At 43.7% G+C, this 21,835-nt stretch overlaps 1 protein-coding gene across 1 annotated transcript in view; it reads left to right on the forward strand.

Annotated features, from left to right (window-relative positions):
- Window positions 1–16,665, forward strand: part of LOC137377445 (sodium- and chloride-dependent neutral and basic amino acid transporter B(0+)-like) — a 200,356-nt gene extending 183,691 nt beyond the window's left edge. The window contains exons 11-14 of the mRNA XM_068047023.1: window positions 8,478–8,577; window positions 9,214–9,323; window positions 9,429–9,599; window positions 16,528–16,665. Coding sequence (XP_067903124.1) covers window positions 8,478–8,577; window positions 9,214–9,323; window positions 9,429–9,599; window positions 16,528–16,665 — 519 coding nt within the window. The remainder of the gene's footprint in view (window positions 1–8,477; window positions 8,578–9,213; window positions 9,324–9,428; window positions 9,600–16,527) is intronic.
- The last annotated feature ends 5,170 nt before the right edge of the window (window positions 16,666–21,835 follow it).

Raw genomic sequence — 21,835 nt, forward strand, 5'->3', positions numbered from 1 at the left:
TCATGACATCAGGTCAAACATGGCCAAGGTAACCGCCTACTGATTACCACTTACCGCCCTCCCTCAGCTGATGACACAGTACTCCTCCATGTTGAACACCACTTGGAGGAAGTTCTGAGGGTGGCAAGGGCACAAAATGTACTCTGGGTGGGGGACTTCAATGTCCAGCACCAAGAGTGACTCGGTAGCACCACTACTGACCGAGCTGGCCGAGTCCTAAAGGACATAGCTGCTAGACTGGGTCTGCGGCAGGTGGTGGGGGAACCAACACGAGGGAAGAACATACTTAACCTTGTCCCCACCAATCTGCCTGCCGCAGATGCATCTGTCCATGACAGTATTGGTAGGAGTGACCACCGCACAGTCCTTGTAGAGACGAAGTCCCGCCTTCACATTGAGGATATCGTCCTTCATGTTGTGTGGCACGATCACCATGCTAAATGGGATAGATTTCAAACAGATCTAGCAATGCAAAACTGGGCATCCATGAGGCGCTGTGGGCCATCAGCAGCAGCAGAATTGTACTCAACCACAATCTGTAACCTCATGGCCCGGCATATCCCCCACTCCACCATTACCATCAAGCCAGGAGACCAACCCTGGTTCAATGAAGAGTGCAGGAGGGCATGCCAGGAGCAGCACCAGGCACACCTCAAAATGAGGTGTCAACCTGGTGAAGCTACAACCCAGGACTACTTGCATGCCAAACTGTGTAAGCAGCATGCGATAGACAGAGCTAAGCGATCCCATAACCAATGGATCATATCTAAGCTCTGCAGTCCTGCCACATCCAGCCGTGAATGGTGGTGGACAATTAAACAACTAACTGGAGGAGGTGGCTCCACAAATATCCCCATCCTCAATGATGGGGGAGCCCAGCACATCAGTGCGAAAGATATGGCTGAAGCATTTGCAACAATCATCAGCCAGAAGTGCCGGGTTGATGATCCATCTCGGCCTCCTCCTGAAGTCCCCAGCATCACAGATGCCAGACTTCAGCCAATTCGAATCACTCCATGTGATAGTAACAAACGACTGAAGGCACTGGATACTGCAAAAGCTATGGGCCCTGACAATATTCTGGCAATAGTACTGAAGACCTGTGCTCCAGAACTTGCCGCACCCCTAGCCAAGCTGTTCCAGTACAGCTATAACACTGGCATCTACCCTGCAATGTGGAAAATTGCCCAGGTATGTCCTGTACACAAAAAGCAGGACAAATCCAACCCGGCCAACTACCGCCCCATCAGTCTACTCTCAATCATCAGTAAAGCGATGGAAGGTGTCATCAACAGTGCCATCAAGTGGCACTTGCTTAGCAACAACCTGCTCAGTGACGCTCAGTTTTGGTTCCGCCAGGGCCACTCAGCTCCTGACCTCATTACAGCCTTGGTACAAACATGGACAAAAGAGCTGAACTCAAGAGGTGAGGTGAGAGTGACTGCCTTTGACATCAAGGCAGCATTTGACCGAGTATGGCATCAAAGAGCCCTAGCAAAATGAGGTCAGTGGGAATCAGGGGGAAAACCCTCCGCTGGCTGGAGTCATAACTAACACAAAGGAAGATGGTTGTGGTTGGTGGAGGTCAATCATCTGAGCTCCAGGACAACATTGCAGGAGTTCCTCAGGGTAGTGTCCTAGGCCCAACCATCTTCAGCTGCTTCATCAATGACCTTCCTTCAATCATAAGGTCAGAAGTGGGGATGTTCGCTTATGATTGCACTATGTTCAGCAGCATTCGCGACTCCTCAAATACTGAAGCAGTCCATGTAGAAATGCAACAAGACTTGGACAATATCCAGGCTTGGGCTGATAAGTGACAAGTAACATTCGCGCCACACAAATGCCAGGCAATGACCATCTCCAACAAGAGAGAATCTAACCATCTCCCCTTGACGTTCAACGGCATTACTATCGCTGAATCCCCCACTATCAACATCCTAGGGGCTACCATTGACCAGAAACTGAACATATGAATACCATGGCTACAAGAGCAGGTCAGAGGCTGGGAATCCTAAGATGAGTAACTCACCTCCTGACTCCCCAAAGCCTGGCCACCATCTACAAGGCACAGGTCAGGAGTGTAATGGAATACTCTCCACTTGCCTGGATGGGTGCAGCTCCAACAACACTCAAGAAGCTCAACACCATCCAGGACAAAGCAGCCCATTTGATTGGCACCCCATCTACAAACATTCACTCCCTCTACCACCGACGCACAGTGGCAGCAGTGTGTACCATCTACAAGATGCACTGCAGAAATGCACCAAGGCTCCTTAGACAGCACCTTCCAAACTCGTGACCTCTACCAACTAGAAGGACGAGGGCAGCAAATACATGGGAACATCACCACCTACAAGTACCCCTCCAAGTCACACACCATCCTGACTTGGAACTATATCGGCGTTCCTTCACTGTCGCTGGGTCAAAATCCTGGAACTCCCTTCCTAACAACACTGTGGGTGTACCTACCCCACGTGGACTGCAGCGGTTCAAGAAGGCAGCTCACCACCACCTTCTCAAGGGCAATTAGGGATGGGCAATAAATGTTGGCCTGGCCAGTGACGCCCACATCCCATGAAAGAATTAAAAAACCCCCCAAAAAACATCAAAGGTGCCATCTATGACTCAGCAATGACCACCTATGACAAACGTGTGAAGCAGAACGCAGATTGGTTTAAATCTCACTTTGAAAAGCTGGAACCTGTCATAGCTGCTAAGCGCATTGCACTGTTGAACTGCAAGAAAACCCCCAGTGAGTTAACATCCGCAGCACTTAAAGCAGCCAGAAGCGCTGCACAAAGAACTGCCAGGTGCTGCACAAATGACTACTGGCAACTCCTATGCAGACATATTCAGCTGGCCTCTGACACTGGAAACATCAGAGGAATGTATGATGGCATTAAGAGAGCTTTAGGGCCAACCATCAGGAAGATCGCCCCCCTCAAGTCTAAATCAGGGAACACAATCACTGACCAACGCAAGCAAATGGACTGCTGGGTGGAGCACTGCCTAGAACTGTACTCCAGGGAAAATGTTGTCACTGAGACAGCCGTCAATGCAGCCCAGTCTCTGCCAGTCATGGATGAGCTGGACGAACAGCCAACAAAATCGGAACTCAGTGATGCCATTGATTCTCTAGCCAGTGGAAAAGCCCCTGGGAAGGACGGCATTACCCCTGAAATAATCAAGAGTGCCAAGCCTGCTATACTTTTAGCACTCTACGAACTGCTTTGCTGTGCTGGGACGAGGGAGCAGTACCTCAGGACATGCGCGATGCCAATATCATCACCCTCTATAAGAACAAGGGTGACCGCGGTGACTGAAACAACTACCATGGAATCTCCCTGCTCAGCATAGTGGGGAAGGTCTTCGCTCGTGTCATTTTAAACAGGCTCCAGAAGCTGGCTGAGCGTGTCTACCCTGAGGCACAGTGTGGCTTTTGAGCAGAGAGATCCACCATTGACATGCCGTTTTCCTTTCTACAGGAGAAATGCCGTGAACAACAGATGCCCCTCTACTTTGCTTTCATTGATCTCACCAAAGCCTTTGACCTCATCAGCAGACATGGTCTCTTCAGACTACTAGAAAAGATCGGATGTCCATCAAAGGTACTAAGTATCATCACCTCATTCCATGACAGTATGAAAGGCACAATTCAACATAGCGGTGCCTCATCAGACCCCTTTCTCATCCTGAGTGGCGTGAAACAGGGCTATGTTCTCACACCTACACTGTTTGGGATCTTCTTCTTCCTGCTGCTCTCACATGCGTTCACGTCTTCAGAAGAAGGAATTTTCCTCCACACAAGATCAGATGGCAGGTTGTTCAACCTTGCCCGTCTAAGAGCGAAGACCAAAGTACGGAAAGTCCTCATCAGGGAACTCTTCTTTGCTGACGATGCTGCATTAACATCTCACACTGAAGAGTGTCTGCAGAGACTCATTGACAGGTTTGCGGCTGCCTGCAACGAATTTGGCCTAACCATCAGCCTCAAGAAAATGGACATCATGGGACAGGACGTCAGAAATGCTCCATCCATCAATCTCGGCGACCACGCTCTGGAAGTGATTCAAGAGTTCACCTACCTATTCTCAACTATCACCAGTAACCTGTCTCTCGATGCAGGAATCAACAAGCGCGTGGGAAAGGTTTCCACTGCTATGTCCAGACTGGCCAAGAGAGTGTGGGAAAATGGCGCACTGACACGGAAGACAAAAGTCCGAGTGTACCAAGCCTGTGTCCTCAGTACCTTGCTCTATGGCAGTGAGGGCTGGACAAGGTATGTCAGCCAAGAGCGACATCTCAATTCATTCCATCTTCACTGCCTCCAGAGAATCCTTGGCATCATGTGGCAGGACCATATCTCCAACACAGAAGTCCTCGAGGCGGCCAACAACCCCAGCATATACACCCTACTGAGCTAGCGGTGCTTGAGATGGCTTGGCCATGTGAACCGCATGGAAGATGGCAGGATCCCCAAGGGCACATTGTCCAGCAAGCTCGTCACTGGTATCAGACCCACCAGCCGTCCATGTCTCCGCTTTAAAGATGTCTGCAAACGCGACATGAAGTCCTGTGACATTGATCACAAGTCGTGGGAGTCAGTTGCCAGTGATCGCCAGAGCTGGCGGACAGCCAAAAAGGCGGGGCTAAAGTGTGGCGAGTCAAAGAGACTTCGAAGTTGGCAGGAGAAAAGACAGAAGCGCAAGGGGAGAGCCAACTGTGTAACAGCCCTGACAACCAACTTTATCTGTAGCACCTGTGGAAGAGACTGTCACTCTAGAATTGGCCTTTATAGCCACTTCAGGCGCTGCTTCACAATCCGCTGATCATCTCCAGGCACTTATGCATTGTCTCTCGAGACAAGGAGGCCAAAGAAGACTGGCATGGATTGAGAATTGATTGACAGACAGGAAACAGACAGTTGGAATAAACGGGTCATTTTCCAGGTGCAGGCAGTGACTAGTGGGGTATTGCAGGGATCAGTGCTTGGGCCCCAGCCATTCACAATATATATTAATGACTTGGGTGAGGGAACTAAATGCAACATTTCTAAGTTTGCAGATGACACAAAGCTGGGGGGAATGTGAGCTGTGAGGAGGATGCAAAGAGGTCCAATGTGATTTGGACAGGTTGGGTGAATGGGCAAATGCATGGCAGATGCAGTATAATGTGGATAAATGTGAGGTTATCCACTTTGGTTGTAAAAACAGAAAGGCAGATTGTTATCTGAATGGTGATAGATTGGGAAAGGGGGAGGCGCAACGAGACCTGGGTGTCCTTGTACACCAGTCGCTGAAAACAAGCACTCAGGTGCAGCAAGCAGTTAGGAAAGCAAATGGTATGTTGGCCTTCACTGCAAGAGGATTTGAGTACAGGAGCAAGGATGTCTTACTGCAGTTTATACAGGGCCTTGGTGAGACCATATCTGGAGTATTGTGTGCAGTTTTGGTCTCCTTATCTGAGGGAGGATGTTCTTGCCATGGAGGGGGTGCAAAGAAGATTTATTAGGCTGATTCCTGGGATGGCAGGATTGACGTATGAAGAGAGATTGGGTCAATTAGGCCTATATTCATTAGAATTTAGAAGAGTGAGAGGGGATCTCATAGAAACCTATAAAATTCCAACAGGACTAGACAGACTCGATGCAGGGAGGATGTTCCCGATGGCTGGGAAGTCCAGAGTCAGGGGTCACAGTCTCAGGATATGGGGTATGCCATTTAGAACCGAGATGAGGAGAAATTCTTCACTCAAAGGGTGGTGAACCTGTGGAATTCTCTACCGCAGAAGGGAGTAGAGGCCAAATCATTAAATATATTCAAGAAGGAGATAGATATATTTCTAAACGCCAAAGGGATCAAGGGATATGGGGACAAAGTGGGAACAGGGTACTGAATTAGATCATCAACCATGGTCATTTTTGAAAGGCGGAGCAGGCGCGAAGGGCAAAATGGCCTACTCCTGCTCCTATTTTTTATGTTTCTATGTTTTTTCTTCAGCATGGTAGGGGCCATAGGTTTGTAAGGTGCTTTCAACAAGCTTGAATGCAAGACAGAAGGTGAGGAAAGACAATGGGGGAGGGGGGGGAGAGGTGGGGGAGAGAGATGGTGGTGGAGAGATGGGGAAGAGATGGGGGCGAGATGGCAGAGGGAGACAGATGTGGAAATGTGGTGTGGGGATAGACGGGGGCGCAGTTGCTGCGGTGCATCTTGTAGATGGTATACACTACTGCCACTGTGTACTGGTGGTGGAGAGAGTCAAAATTTAAGGTGTTGATGGGGTACCAACCAAATGGGCTACTTTGTCCTGGATGGTGTTGAGCTTCTGGAGATCAACCGCTACAAAGTTCAAAAGGATGCTCAACGACATTGCCACAACAGTAGAATATAAAACAGAGGACGGTGATCATCAAACTTCACACATTGAGAGAGACTGAGTTTAAAAACAGAGCAGAACTCGAGGTGTGAAATCATCGGAAAGTCATAGGTTGGCTGGTAAGTATTTTGTTCTTTTGGGATCGAGGGTATGGTTGCTAAATTTGCTGATGACACAAAGATAGGTAGGAAAGTAAGTTGTGAGGAGGACTTAGGAAGTCTACAAGGGGATATGGATAGGTTTATTGAGTGGAGAAAAATTTGGCAAATGGAGTATAATGTGGGAAAATGTGAACTTATCCACTTTGGCAGGAAGAATAGTAAAGCAGCATATTATTTAAATGGAGAGAGATTGAAGAACTCTGAGTTACAGAGAGATCCGGGTGTCCTGCTACATGAATCACAAAAGGTTGGCGTGCAGATACAGCAAGTGATTAGGAAGGCAAATAGAATGTTGGTTATTGCAAGGGGAATGGAATATAAAAGTAGGGATCTTTTGCTGCAGTTGTATACGGTATTGATGAGACCACATATGGAGTACTGTGTACAGTTTCTGTCTCCTTATTTAAGAAAGGATATAAATGAGTTTGAGGCAGTTCAGAGAAGGTTCACTTAATTGATTCATGGGATGAGAGGATTATCTTATGAAGAAAAGTTCAACAGGTTGGGTCTGTATCCATTGGGGTTTAGAAGAATGAGAGGTGATTTTATTGAAATGTATAAGATCCTGAGGGGACTTGACAGTTGGATGCTGAAAGGATGTTTCCCCTTGTGGAGAGACTGGAACTAGGGTCACTGTTGAAAAATAAGAGGTCACCCATTTAAGACAGAGATAAGGGGAATTTATTTCTCTCAGAGGGTTGTGAGTCCCTATGAACTTTCTTCCCCAGAGAGTGGTGGAGGTAGGGTAATTGAATATTTTTAAAGCAGAGTTAGATAAATTCTTGACAAACAAGGGAGTGAATGTGTATAGGGGGTAGGCAAGAAAGTGGAGTTGAGGCCACAATCAGATCAGCCATGATCTTATTAAATGGCGGAGCAGGCTCAAAGTGGATGAATGGCCTACTTCTGCTCCTAATCCGTATGTTCACAGTGCTCTGTTGAGACCCCACCTTGACTACTACATCCAGTTTTTCCAAGCAAGAGAGATAGACAGCCTGTGATGAGATGGACCACAAGGCTGATCTCCAGTGTCAGGGCTTTGAGTTATGAGGAAAGACTGGAGAAATTGGGCTTTTCAGCCTGGAGATAGGACATCTGAGAGCTGATTTTATAGAGGAATATAGAATGTTAAAATCATAGAAATACTTAAACTATGGAACTAGGGAGCATGGCTTCAAGCTAGTAAAGATAATTTTAGAGCTGATATCAGGAGATTCTTCAACACACAAAGAGTGATTGACGTGTGGAACTAATTTTCTCATCAAGCAGTAGAGGATAAAACCTTGGAATCATTTAAGAAACAAACAGATGCTGCAATGGTGGGATGTTAGCAAACCTAAATGGTTAAATAAAGATGAATTGAATGGCTTTCCTCATCCATAATTATGCTGTGGTCTGTAAACTGGCTGTTCTATTTATACACATAACTATGATAAAGGGACAATGTACTTTGACTCAGCAAGATGCTAAAAATGCCAGATGCCATTTAATAAAGGGAAATGTAATGCAGTGAGATTCAGCAGAGGGAAGGTTGATGTGGAGTGTGTGTTAAATGGGAATGTAGTTGAGGTATTGGAAAGGGAGAGATCTTGGAGGTTTTCATGGGCTTTTCGCTAATACAATTTGCATAATGTTCCCACGAAACAGGATAATATATAAATCCAGAGAGATATTTACAGAATGAGAGCACACTTGGAGTACTGCATGCTATTTCGTCTCCTTATATCCAAAAGGATATTCAGCCACTGAAAGGGTGCAGAACTCAACTACACAGTTGATTCCAGAACATAAAGGAATGAGGAAAAATTGAGCAAGTTAGAATTGGGTGTGCTGTAGTTGAGAAAAAGGAATTTTCACACATCACATTAATTGCTTCTTTTGAATATTAGAATGTTGACTTTCTCATGTAACATTTTCTAATTTTGCATTTAATTTTAGGCTGGGATTTACTGGTTAAATTTAGTGGATTATTTCTGTGCTGGATGGATTCTCCCTGCAATACCTCTGCTGGAACTCATTGGTCTAAACTGGATTTATGGTGAGTACAACAGGAAAAACACAAACAAAATAATTCAATTAAAAAAGTATTTGTGTGGCTCTTCCTGTCTTTTCAGAAAACAGAAGAGAAATGAATTGGGTGATGTGATGTAAATAGTCCTTCATATCTGAAAATGATGGATATCAATTTCTCTCAATTGTCAAAAATCTTTCTCCATTTGGTCCCAGATGTCAATATGAGACAGACAAAGCCTTCTGGACCCTTCACCAGTGCTGACCTTGTTCATGCTTGAGAGACAGCTGCATGCCATGGAGTCTAACTTGCTGCAGCAATTTCCTCTTAATTGCTGATGGGGATGTTGCTCAGACATCATCATCCTGAGTTCAACAGCTGTTTGCTATTCGGCTCAGTCAGTTACCAGCTTCTCCCAACTATCAGGCAGATGGAACATCAGGATAGGTTCTCCATCAGTGTGTTCAGAATTATCTTCATGGGTTATCAGTTTGTTGACAGGAACAATTTGCTCATCATGTTTGAAATCCTGAGTGATCCCTTCTCTGATTTAAGCTGCTCATTAGTGACACCAAGTACGAGATAAACTTTTACAGTAAACAAGCTGCACGAAGACAGAACAAACTAAGTGATTGTGTCTCTCTGCATCCTTGTTGTTCACAGGTACAAACAGATTCATCAAGGACCTTGAGATGATGATTGGGGAAAGGAATTGGCTCTTCTGGCTGTGGTGGAGAGTGTGTTGGTTTTTTATCTCCCCGTGTTTGCTGGCAGTAAGGAAATGTTACATCTTTTAATGATCTAAACTGAAAATAACAAAGCTGCAGGTAATTTCTCACTCTGTATCTGATCTTGTTTCGTGGATTCATTTTATTCAGGTAATCTTAATCTGGTCCTTAGCAACATTTTCCCCACCATCATATGGACCTGTTGAGTACCCTGTCTGGGCAATAGCACTTGGCTGGTGTATGATAATCTTCTGTATTATGTGGATCCCCATTGTCGCCATTGTGAGAGTTTCCCAGTCTGAGGGCTCCACCTTGTGCCAGGTAAGGAAACACCTTTATATCTTTTAAGGATTAGGAATGGAATTTCTGTGACGTTCTCCCAATCACTCAATATACAACAACAACGACAACAACTTGTATTTATATAGCATCTTCAATGTAACAAAATGTCCGATGGGACATCACAGGAGCTTTAGAAAGCAAAAGTTGACTCTGAGCCACATAAGGAGAAATATGGCAGATGCAAAAAATCTTGGTCAAATGGGTAGGTTTTAAGAAGCGTATTAAAAGGAGAAAGAGAGGTGGAGAGTTTTAGGGGGAAATTCCAGAGCTTAGTGCTGAGGCAGCTGAAGGCGCAGCCACCAACAGTGGGGCAATTAAAATCAGGGATATTCAAGAGGCCACAATTAGAGGAGCACAGATATTTCGGAGGGTTGTGGGGCTGGAGGAGATTACAGAGATAGAAAGGGGAGAGGCAATGTATGAATTTGAAAACAAGGTTGAGAATTTTAAAATTGAGGCATTGCTTAATCAGGAGTCAATTATAGAGCCATAGAAAAATTACAGCACAGAAGAAGGCCATTCAGCCCGTCGTGTCCGTGCCGGCGGAGATGATAGTTGAACAGGACTTATCATGAGTAAGGACACAACCAGCAGAGTTTTGGATGACGTCAAATTTACAAAAGATTGAATGTGGAGACCAGCCTGGAGTGAGTTAGAATAGTCAAGTCTAGAGGTAGCAAAGGCATGAATGAAGGTTTCAGCAGTCAATGAGCTGAGGCAGGAGCAGAGTTGGGGATGTGATGGAGGTGGAAATAGGAGGTTTTACTGATGTTGTGGATATGTGGCTGGAAGCTCAGCAGAGGTCAAATATGACACCAAGGTTGTGAATAGTCTGGTTCTGCCTCAGACAGTTGCCAGGGAGAGGGACACAATAGCTAGGGAATGGAGGTTGTGGCAGGGATTGAACAGATTATCTTTGGTCTTCACAATATTTTATTGGAGGAAATTTCTGCCTATCCAGTAAAGGATGTTGGCAAGCAGCCTGATAATTTAGAGACAGTGGAGGCGTGGAGGGAGGTGATGGTGAGGTAGAGTTGGGTGTTGTAGTATAAGGCTATCAAAGGGTTAATCTTGAGAGAATGTAAAGATTACCACCAACCAGGATGAGGTAACAGATTATGTAGGAGAGACTCGAGAACAGTTACAGTGTGGCTTTTGAAGGAGACACACGGGCTAGTGTGGACTGTATTTCATTAACAATAAAGATTAACGTTTAAATACTATAGTCTAACAACCTCTCTGCCTAGACTCTATATGGTGGCAGCATAAAGAACCAAATATATAATACGGCGACAGCACTGGGATCAAAGTCCAATACCCAGAAGAGAAAATATGAAGCAAAAATTATCCGTCGGCCAACAAAGAAGAAACTTTAAAACGAGTAGCTGAACGGAAGTGTGGCTGAAAAGCAAGTGATCGGGTGAGTCATTGTGCTGACAATCAAGAAATCCTGGTTAAAAAAAAAAGCCTTTGAAGAGCTTAAAAACATAATTTTCTAAAGGTTCCCTGTGAGTGAAAGAAATAAACAGAGGAAAACCCTGAAAAGCGGTGAACTGAGAGAAAAAAAGTCTGATAGTTAAAAAAAAGTGTGGAAACTGCCGAACACAGCAGAGTCTCCATTAATGCAGCCAGGCTGAAAGAGAGAAAAAAATTAAGCCAGTCAAGCGTGAAGAAGATACATAAACTCTATCTCAAAAAAGCAAAGGGGAAAACCCTTGAACTGCCTATTGAACAGCTGTGTCAATAAATAAAGTGAAGTGCTGAAAGAAAAAAACAAACATGGAACACTATCAAGCACCTGTTACACTCCGTCAAAGCAAGCTAGCCTGAGAAAAAGTACTTCTTAAAGGGGGAACACACTAAAAAGTCTATAAACATTTTAAAAATATATCAAATTTTGGGAGTGTCAGAGAGTTTCAAAAGTCATGAGGGATCCAATCAGGCTTAAAACTGGGAACTATGGAGGAAAAGGTTCCTCAGATATAGAAATGCACCAAAATTGTACAGCAGATCTCAAACAGAGCAAGTGAATACATTATTATATTTAATTGATCTTGTGGCTGATGATATAATGGCAAGACAACGTTTTGATGAAAAATCAGCCACATTTGATGAAGTCTTAAAAGCTTGTGATTCTTACTTCAATGGGCGCAGCAATAACAGACCAATCTTATGAGGTGAGAAAAGACCTTGGTACAGGAAACCTACTGTTACTGCTCAGTTCCTTCACGAGAGGGCTGATCAACAGGCACCAGGCAAACAGCTACACTGGGGCAATAGGGGGTGGGGGGGGGGGGGGGGGTAGTCGTTGGGGGGGAGGGTTGATGGTGGCAGGGGGAGGAGAAAAAGCTGCCTTTAAACCCTCTGCCAGCACAGTGGTGCAAAAACTTCCACAGGCATGAACAATGTTCTGCTAATAGAGCAGAATGCTTTTATTGCAGAAAAATAGGGCATTTCAGTAAGATGTGCAGAAAAAAATCTCTGCTACCTCGAGCTCTGAAGGAAAAGTACTTAAGAATTGAGAGGTAAATGAAGTGAAGCAACCTCCTGCAGCAACCCAATTGAAATATTTTCTGGGCAAGATCAACAAGCCGAAACAAACATTTTGGTCAGCAGATGTATATGTCAATTATCAGTAGTTTCAATCATGGCACTGGAGCAAGTGTGACGGTCCTGTCAGATAAAGAGCTGTGACTATCCACACACATTCTTCAACCAACAGAAACTAAGTTACCTAATCCAGGAGATGTTGTACTTGAAGTAAAGGGGAAGTTACAAGCGACGCTTCAATATAAGTGAAAACAGATATTTGAAACACTATGTCCTAAGTAATCGGGAGTTCTCACTCTTAAGTATAAAGCTTGTATTGACCTTCATATTTCAAAGAAAGTTGAAGATAAACAAGAAGATTCCAGAAGCCAGGACAGAGGGGGTGTCTCCCAACCTGACCTGAGCACTGCAGAGAGTTTGAATTCCGCCAGAGAGCCCACACAATGCAGAGAGAACCTGCATAACACAGCACAGCCCGCCATGCCACTCAAAGACTACCAGAGTGAGAAAGAGAAATGCAGCAAGTTCCTACAGGAGTGCTACACAGACAGAGAACTTGGGAAGAAGCAAATCCAACAAAATTGTCAGGTACACAGATAAGATCAGAAAGAACCTAAAATTTGGATCCAATTCCCAACTAGACCATTGGTAATGGATTTATTCTTCTTTGAGGGAAGATCCTATTTAATTATAGTTGATTACTTCCCAAGATGGATCCAAGTTAAGCAGATGTACCCAACCACAACTGAAGCAGTCATCAGAGTTTTACAAGAAGATTTCGTGACACATGGTGTACGTTAACAGATAGTATCTGATAATGGACGAAAATTTGCAAATGATTACCTCACGCACTTTGCAGAAGAATGTGGATTTGTTATCTAACAAGCTCTCCTAAGCATCCACTATCAAATAGAAAAGCTGAGCGAGCGGTCAGAACCATTAGAACTATGTTGATGAAAAATCAAGATTTCAAATTAGCACTACTGACATTGTTGTGCGGATTAGCGCCATCAAAACTTTTAACGCAGCTTCTAATTCTACCCAAGAAATTACTTCCAGAATTGTAAAGCAAGGATTATCAAAAAGTACAAGACAAAGAAAAGTCATATCGAAACAAACAGACCCATAATTATAATAGAAGATACCGTACACGGAACCTGCCAAAGTTGTCAGAAGGGCAAAAGACATGTGTACAAGACCAAAATAGAGAAGGGGTAATTCTCCAGAAAGACAAGAATTAACAGCGATCTTATCTAGTACGAACTCAAGAAGGTTCTATACGGATAAATAGAAAGAATCTTACTCCTTTACATCAAAGACATCAATTGATCATAGATTTAGACGACTCAGATGATGAACCAAAAATTGAAAAAGCACCGAATGCTATAAACCTCAACGAAGGCCGTCCAAGTAAAGACACAAGGGATCACAGAAAGACTACCAATTTTCCACATCTGACAAGAACAAGAAGTTGTGAAGCCCCCTGATAGGTTGAATCGATGAAGTCACAGACTTTTTGGGGGGGGGGGGAGATGGGGGAGCATGTGAATAAAAAAGTGAATGTATATAAATATATATTGGGATAAAGACTTGGGGGGAGATGTGGTATAAGGGGATCAAAGGGTTAATCTTGAGAGAATGTAAAAATTATCGCTCACCAGGATGAGGTAAGAGATTATGTGGGAGAGACTCGAGAACAGGTACAGCGTGGCTTTTGAAAGAGACACACAGGCTAGTGTGGAGTGTCCAAAGGCCCTTGAAGGTGGCAGGACAGGTAGATAGAATGGTTAAGAAGGTATATAGAATGCTTTCCTTTATTGGCCGAGGTATAGAATACAAAAGCAGGGATGTAATGCTGGAACTGTAGAAAACACTGGTTAGGCCACAGCTGGAGTATTACGTACAGTTCTGGTCAGCACTTTACAGGAAGGACAGAATTGCTCTGGAGAGAGTACAGAGGAGATTTACAGGAATGTTGCCAGGGTTTGAAAGTTGCAGCTATGAGGAAAGATTGGATAGGCTCGGGTTGTTTTCCTTAGAACAGAGGAGGCTAAGGGGTGACTTAATTGAGGTGTACAAAATTATGAGGGGCCTAGATCGACAGGAAGGACCTGTTTTCCCTAACGGAGAGGTCAATTACCAGGGGGCAAAGATTTAAGGTGATTGGTGGAAGGATTTGAGGGAACTTGAAGAAAACCCTTTTCACCCAGAGGGTGGTTGGTGTTTGGAATTCACTGCCCTGATCGGTGGTGGAGGCAGAAACCTTCAACACTTTTAAAAGGTACCTGGACATGCACCTGAAGTGCTGTAACCTGCAAAGCTATGGACCAGGTGCTGGAAAGTCGGATTAGATTGGGCGCCTAGTTTTGTCAGCCAGGGCAGACACGATGGGCTGAATTGACTCCTTCTGTGCCATAACTATTCTATGATTCATATGAGTGTATATAGTTATGATGCAATAAAGATTAATGTTTAAACACTACAGTCTAACAACCACTCTGGTTAGTCTCTATATAGTGGCAGCATAAAGAACCAAATATATACCTGGTGTCATCAGCACACATGATAGACAAAGTGCCAACTCTAGACTTAACAATTACATTGCTCTCCTGGCAAGTCTTTATCTTTCACCCTCTGTAAATTTGAGCTCATCCAAAACTCCACTGCAAGAATTGGAACTGGCAATAAGTTGTGTTCATTTATCACCCTGGGCTCACTGACCTACATTGGCTCCTGGTCTGGCAATGCCTTGACTTTTAAATCTTCATCCTTGTTTCAAATTCTTCAATGGTTCTGCCCCTCCCTATCTCAGTAACCGCCTCCAGGCCGACAAGCCTCTGAGATTTCTGTGGTTATCCAATTCTGGCAAATTTTAATCTCTTCACCTCTCTAAGATGCCTCCTTTAAGATGCTCCTAAAACCCTACCTCTTTGATAATGACTTTGGTTATCTGTCCTGATATTTCCTCCTGTGTTCCAGTGTCAAAAATATGAATTGATAGCACTCTTGTTAAGCACCTTGAATCGTTTTCCAATTCTTTCATGGGATGTGGACGTCACTATCTAGGCCAGCATTTATTACCAACCCTAATTTCTTTTGCGAAGGTGGTGGTAAGCTGCCTCCTTGAACCGTTGCAGTCCATGGGTGGTAGTTACACCTACAGTGCTGTTAGGAAGGGAGTTCCAGGAATTTGACCCAGCGACACTGAAGGAATGGCGATATATTTCCAAGTCAGGATGGTGTGCGGCTTGGAGGTGTTCCCATGCGTCTGCTGTCCTTGTCCTTCTAGGTATAGAGGACGCTGGTTTGGAAGGTGCTATCGAAGGAGCCTTGTGAGGTCCTGCAGTGCATCTTGTAGATGGTACACACTGCTGCCACTGTGCATCAGTGATGGAGGGAATAAATGTTGAAGCTGGTAGATGGCATGCCAATCAAGCGACTGCTTTGTCCTGGATGGTGTTGAGCTTCTTGAGTGCTGTTGGAGCTGCACCCATCCAGGCAAGTGGAGAGTATTCCTTCACACTCCTGACTTGTGCCTTGTCGATGGTGGACAGGCTTTGGGGAGACAGGAGCTGAGTTACTTGCCATAGAATTCACAGCCTCTGACCTGCTCTTGTAGCTAGAGTATTTATGTGGCTGGTCAAGTTCAGTTTCTGGTCAATGGTAACCCCCAGGATGTTGCTTACTACATTAAAGGCATTTTGTAAATGGAATTTGCTGTTTGCAACAGGACTTTGCTGGTAAGAGACACATGATTATGGCTCAGAGCAGTCAGAATTTAAAACGTTCTGTACATATGGGAATTGCTGGAATGTTTGGTATTTTATTGCCCATCCCTGTTTGCTGTACGGTTCGTGGGTTGAGCTTCTTCGTGAAGCAATGTAGCCCATGTTGAGAATGTGCTCCCAGAGTGTCAACCAGTGTACAATATGTCGCTAGAATGAGCAATCTGGGAATACATCAGTGTTAATTATAATCAGTTACTGTTTAAACACTACAGTCTAACAACCGTTCTTTAGCATTTAGATGTAGTAGCCATTTCATCAAGTGAGAATAAATTAATGGCTCAATAACACTATTTAAATTGATGTCAGTGGCTGCAGTAAATTAACAGTGATTTTTGTTTTTAGGTATAATACATGTTTCTTCAGTGCATCTCACTGCTAGTATACTGCCTGATAAATTACAGTCTAGACGTGGTGATTAACATACAGGTTAAATATTTTAAGGTACAATATAAGAGCTGTAACAAACTGCAGGATAATTTGATTTGGATCTGGGTTTTTTTCTAGTTGGATGTTAATGGTGAATGAAAATCAGGCAGAAATGATTAAACATTTCACTTTTACTTTCACAGAAAATCTCTGCCGCTTGCACATCAGCTCCTGATTGGGGTCCATACTTGGAACAACACAGAGGGGAAAGATACAGCAACAGACCTGATTCTACAGAAACCCCTAACCGTGTGCAACTTCTCACTACGCCTGAGATGTGAAAATTTAAGGAAAGAATTCTTGTTCAACTTGTGAGCAATGGCCCTGAAAATTCATTGCCATTCCGGTGTACTCCCACTCTACCTTCAGTGGGAGTTCTCCAGAATAGCCAGCAATTCAACAGATCCGCTGGGTCCCAGATTTTCTTTTTGATGTTTCCCCTATGGCCTGTTGGGTATGTAGCCTCCACCTGTCCCAAACATGGTCAGCAACAGATGAAGCAGCGAGGACTCTGAATATCACAGTTCCTGCATCTTGAGCCTTCAGTGGGATCCAGACTATAGTTGACAGTAGTATGTCCATTGGTCACCAGCTTCAGTAGGGCTTACCTGGGGGTTCAGGCCAGGTTTGAGTCCTGGACTCCATAGAAGATTAGAATTTCAAGGGAGCTGGAGCTGTGAGGCTGCGGTGCTAACCACTGCGCCGCTGTGCCGCCCAAGAAAAGCACAGCCATGCCTTCAGCTGCCAAGTCCCGAAGCTCTGGAATTCCATCCATAAACCTCTCCACTTCTCTACCTCTTGCTTCCTGTAAGATGCTTCTTATAACCTACCTCTTTGATCAAGCTTTGGTATTCTGCCCTAATATATCCTGATGTGTCTCAGTGTCAAATGTTTGCCTTAAAACACCTCCATGAAGCTGCTTGGAGCATTTTATGATGTAAATACAAGTTATTGTTAAGCTGAGGGCATCATCTGGTTGTTTCTAAAGAAAATCTAGCATTCTGCATCCAAGCTTGGCCACCTCTACAGGGTTTTCCAGCCTGATTCCTATTCCAGGTGCCCTAGATGTGCGCCTCATGTCGTGGGTGCCTGTCCTTGGCATTGGTGGGGCCAACGACAGAGTTCCCAGTGGGGCAGGTGCTAGCACTTATGATGCTAACCATTTGGAAGTCGAGGAATTTGAGTGTTGTAAATAACCAGTTGTGTTTCAAAGACTCGTTGATTAAGTAGGGATCGGGTAGATTTCAACATAGACTGCCAGCTACTATTTCACCCAATGTTGTTTAAGGGTTTCAGATTGTGTAACTTTAACTCATGTTCATGGCTCAAATAATTTTTGACTGATCTTAGAGGGTCTTTCTGGCTTTCCTAACAGTTTTACTTTGCGGGCTAGCTATAGCAGGTACCCCACTCAGGAGTGGTTAAAATATCATCAGAATCCCATGTACAGGAGTAGAAGCATCATATGCATCTGTAACCAACAGCGTGAAAATGGAGAATTGTCAAGAAAGGAGCAGGAAATAGACCTGCTTCATTTAACTGCTCCCCTGATCTTCTCCCAATGATTGGGGAAAGTTAAAATTCATCCTAGAGGAAAAGCATTTTCAGATTTGGCAGATGCCTTAAAAGGTTTCAGGAGATTGAATTTATGATACTTTAGAATTATAAGTAGACTAGAGGAATTCTGTACAGACCTTGAATCAACTACAAGAGCTGAGATCTTGCATTTGGAATTTATCAGCTATTCTGAGGCATTTGGATGTTGGTCTTCCAGTAAACTTATCACAGCCTTAAATCACTGTTGGATTATTTGTTTTCTCGTTGTTTAATTAACAATATTACTTCACAATTTATACTTTAAGAAAAGTCGACTCTAAACCTTTCTTTGCTTCCAAAGACTGAATCTTACAGCAGCTTAAGATAGTCTGGTAAATGAGAAGCATTGATAAATAGGGTTTTCTGTCAGTTATCTGGGATTGTTACTGAAAACTTTTTCAGAGATCCAGCAGCAACAACAATAACTTGTATTTACATCATAAAATGCTCCAAGCAGCTTCATGGAGGTGTTTTAAGGCAAACATTTGACACTGAGACACAACAGGATATATTAGGGCAGAATACCAAAGCTTGATCAAAGAGGTAGGTTATAAGAAGCATCTTACAGGAAGCAAGAGGTAGAGAAGTGGAGAGGTTTACGGTTGGAATTCCAGAGCTTCGGGTCTTGGCAGCTGAAGGCATGGCTGTGGTGTTCTTGGGCGGCACAGTGGCGCAGAGGTTAGCACCGCAGCCTCACAGCTCCAGCGAACCGGGTTTGATTCTGGGTACTGCCTGTGTGGAGTTTGCAAGTTCTCCCTGTGACCGCGTGGGTTTTCGCCGGGTGCTCCAGTTTTCTCCCACAGCCAAAGACTTGCAGGTTGATAGGTAAATTGGCCATTATAAATTGCCCCTAGTGTAGGTAAGTGGTAGGGGAATTGAGGGAAGGTGGGTATGTGGTCGGAATATGGGATAAATGTAGGATTAGTATAAATGGGTGGTTGATGGTCGGCACAGACTCGGTGGGCCGAAGGGCCTGTTTCAGTGCTTAATCTTTAAATATAAATAAATAAAATAAAATCAAGTAAGATGCAGCCAAGATTAGTGAGAGATATGAGACTGTATGCTGTTTGAAACAATGGAATTTTCTTTATTCTTCTACATTCATTTTTCCAACTCTCTCTACTGGCATCTATGTGTACAGGAGCCTCAAGTGAACAAATTGCACAATGCAATTTTTAAATAAAATACATCTCTCCCCTTCTCAGTAAATGAGAGACATAGCATCTTTCAATGGTTTGTTTCCAAAAGATGTATACTATAAACTAAATCATATATAGTTCAATTCATTACATAGTCAGTTAAGTATGGTGGTTTTCTCTCACGAGTAGAATATTGTCTGACGTCAGGTGTAGTCTCATTTGACTTATGTTCATCTGAGATGTCGATGTTGGAATCAGATTCAATGCTTACAAGTGATGTTTTCAGTGCTTTGAAGAATAAAATGTTTCTTGCGATGATTTGTGAACCATGCTCAGCAGTGATCATTGATCTTTTTGTGTTGGTCAGAACAAATGGTTGGATGTCATCAGGTGTTGTTTGAGTTCCAACATGACCATCATGTTTCACAAGTACTTTTTCTCCTGGCTTTAGCCATGTAGCTCTAAATTGCATGTTTCGCTCAGCATTTACTTTCATTTGATCCTTCAATTCACAATCGCGTTTGCATACATGTTGATCATTAGCTCCGCAGGGTAGCTCAGGAAGACATGTGTGCATAGGATGTGTAAAGATGAGTGGAGTGTAGCTGGAGGTTTTCCAGTAGTTGAGTGAGAAGTCACTCTGTAATTACGAATAAAGTGATATAGCTCTTGCTTCCAAGACTTGCTCTCATCTGTAGCTGTGCGTATCACTTTTTCAACATTCGCTTAAATTTCTCAATTTCTCCATGAGTTCTTGGCCACTGGGGTGTGATCCTTTGTTGAGTGAACCCTAGGCAGTTTGTGAATTTACTGAACTCATCACTGTTAAATGGGGTCCATTGTCACTTCTTACCATTTGAGGGATTCTAAACAAGGCAAAGATCTGGTCAAACTTTGGGATGACTGATTTTGTTGGAGTTGACATAACTATTTCTACAATTGAGAATCTGCTGTAGTCATCAGTGACAACTAGTAAGTGTTCACTTGTGGGCAAATCTGTGAAATCAATGCTAACTTCAATCCATGATCCTGGAGGTAGTTCAGATATCTTGAGAGGATCGTGAAGATTTGATATTGTGGTTGCTTGACATGGCAAACACTGATTGATTTTGTGCTCTACCATGTGATCAATTCCTAGGAACCATACATTTTCCCTGAGGAGTTGTTTGGTTTTGACTATTCCCTGCTGTCCTTCATGGGCTATATGAACAACACAGTCCCTCAGTAAGTGTGGAATGACAATACAATTATTGCATAATACGCGATCAGATGGTTGTATCAGTGAGCTCATTTCAAACATCGTGAAGAGCTTGTAGTTTGAACGATTTTGCTTGTAAACACTCTCTTGATCATGTATTTCCAGTTTTGAGATTCCATAGCTCTCACACATAAAAGCAATTCCTCATCTAGTTTTGTTGCTGCTTTGATGTCAGCTAGTTTTAGCAATTTTGGGACCACATTTAGGCTTACGTAGTTAAGATGTTGTTCGGCAACTGTTTCCTCACGACTGGTCAGACTGACTATCGGCAGCGGATGTTGCAAAAGGAAGTCTGCTGAGTTGAGCTTGCCTGGCTGATATTCAACCTGTAACTAGTACTCTTGTAGATTAAGTATCCAATGTTCTATTAGAGTGGGTGGTTTGCTATGTGGATTGTTGAACAAGCTCACTAGTGGTCTATGATTGGTTATTACTTTAAACCTGCTTCTATATAAGTAGAGATGAAGTGTAAGATACTCCATGTGATTGAGAATGCTTCTCTCTCTGTTTGTGAATAACATTGCTCTACAGGCATTAATGATCTGCTTGCCATCGTAACAATTGATGGGTTACCTGTCTTGTCTTTCTGCACAAGAACTGCACCTAAGCAACTGGACTTGCACCCATGACTAGCTGGGTGGTTTTCTTAGGGTTGAAATAAACATTTGTGCAACTTGTTGATAAATGGCCTTTGCTCTGGTGTACCACCTGTTTGTGTGATTTAGTCCATTCCGACTTAGCGATCTCTTTTGTCAGATCACATAGGGAGCAGATAGCGTAGCGAGGTCAGGAATGAAATGGCTGCAGTACGTGATGAGTCCTGGCAGACTCCGGACTTCCTGCATGTTAGTAGAATCCACAGCGTTTGCAATGGTTTCAACTTTCCATGGATCTGGTAACAATTCTTCACTGCTGAATACATGACCAAAGAATTCAGTTTTGCTTTCATTAAGCAAGCACTTTTCTTTGTTCAAGGTGAGGTTACATTCTCTGAGACGTTGTAGGTATGCATGTAGTCATAGCTTGAGTTCCCTTTTAGTGCAACCGTGGATGAGAATGTCATCACTGTTGTTCAGTGTGCTTTCAAATCCTTGAAGTGCAGATTGAATCAATGCTGAAATACCTCAGCTGCTGAGCTGACTCCAAAGTTGAGCCTCTTGTATCGAAAAAGTCTGATGTGAGTGGAGAATACAGTAAGATATCTTGATTCTTCTGTAAACTTGATTTGATAGTATCCTGCATTGAGGTCAAGTTTAGCGAAGTGCTTAGCACCATTCACTTTCTCTATGATATCGTTGTATGGCTTGGTTTGGTGATCACATATCAATGCAGCTTCTAATCTGGTTCTCGCTCTTGGGTTTCTTAACTTGTATGAGTGAAACCCAAGGGGTGGGCGCATCCCCAACTTTCTCAATAATGTCAAGGTTAACTAGACGATGAAGTTCCTTCTCTGTCTGT

This window comes from Heterodontus francisci, chromosome 15, assembly GCF_036365525.1.
Source record: "Heterodontus francisci isolate sHetFra1 chromosome 15, sHetFra1.hap1, whole genome shotgun sequence".
Taxonomy (NCBI): Eukaryota; Metazoa; Chordata; class Chondrichthyes; order Heterodontiformes; family Heterodontidae; genus Heterodontus; species Heterodontus francisci.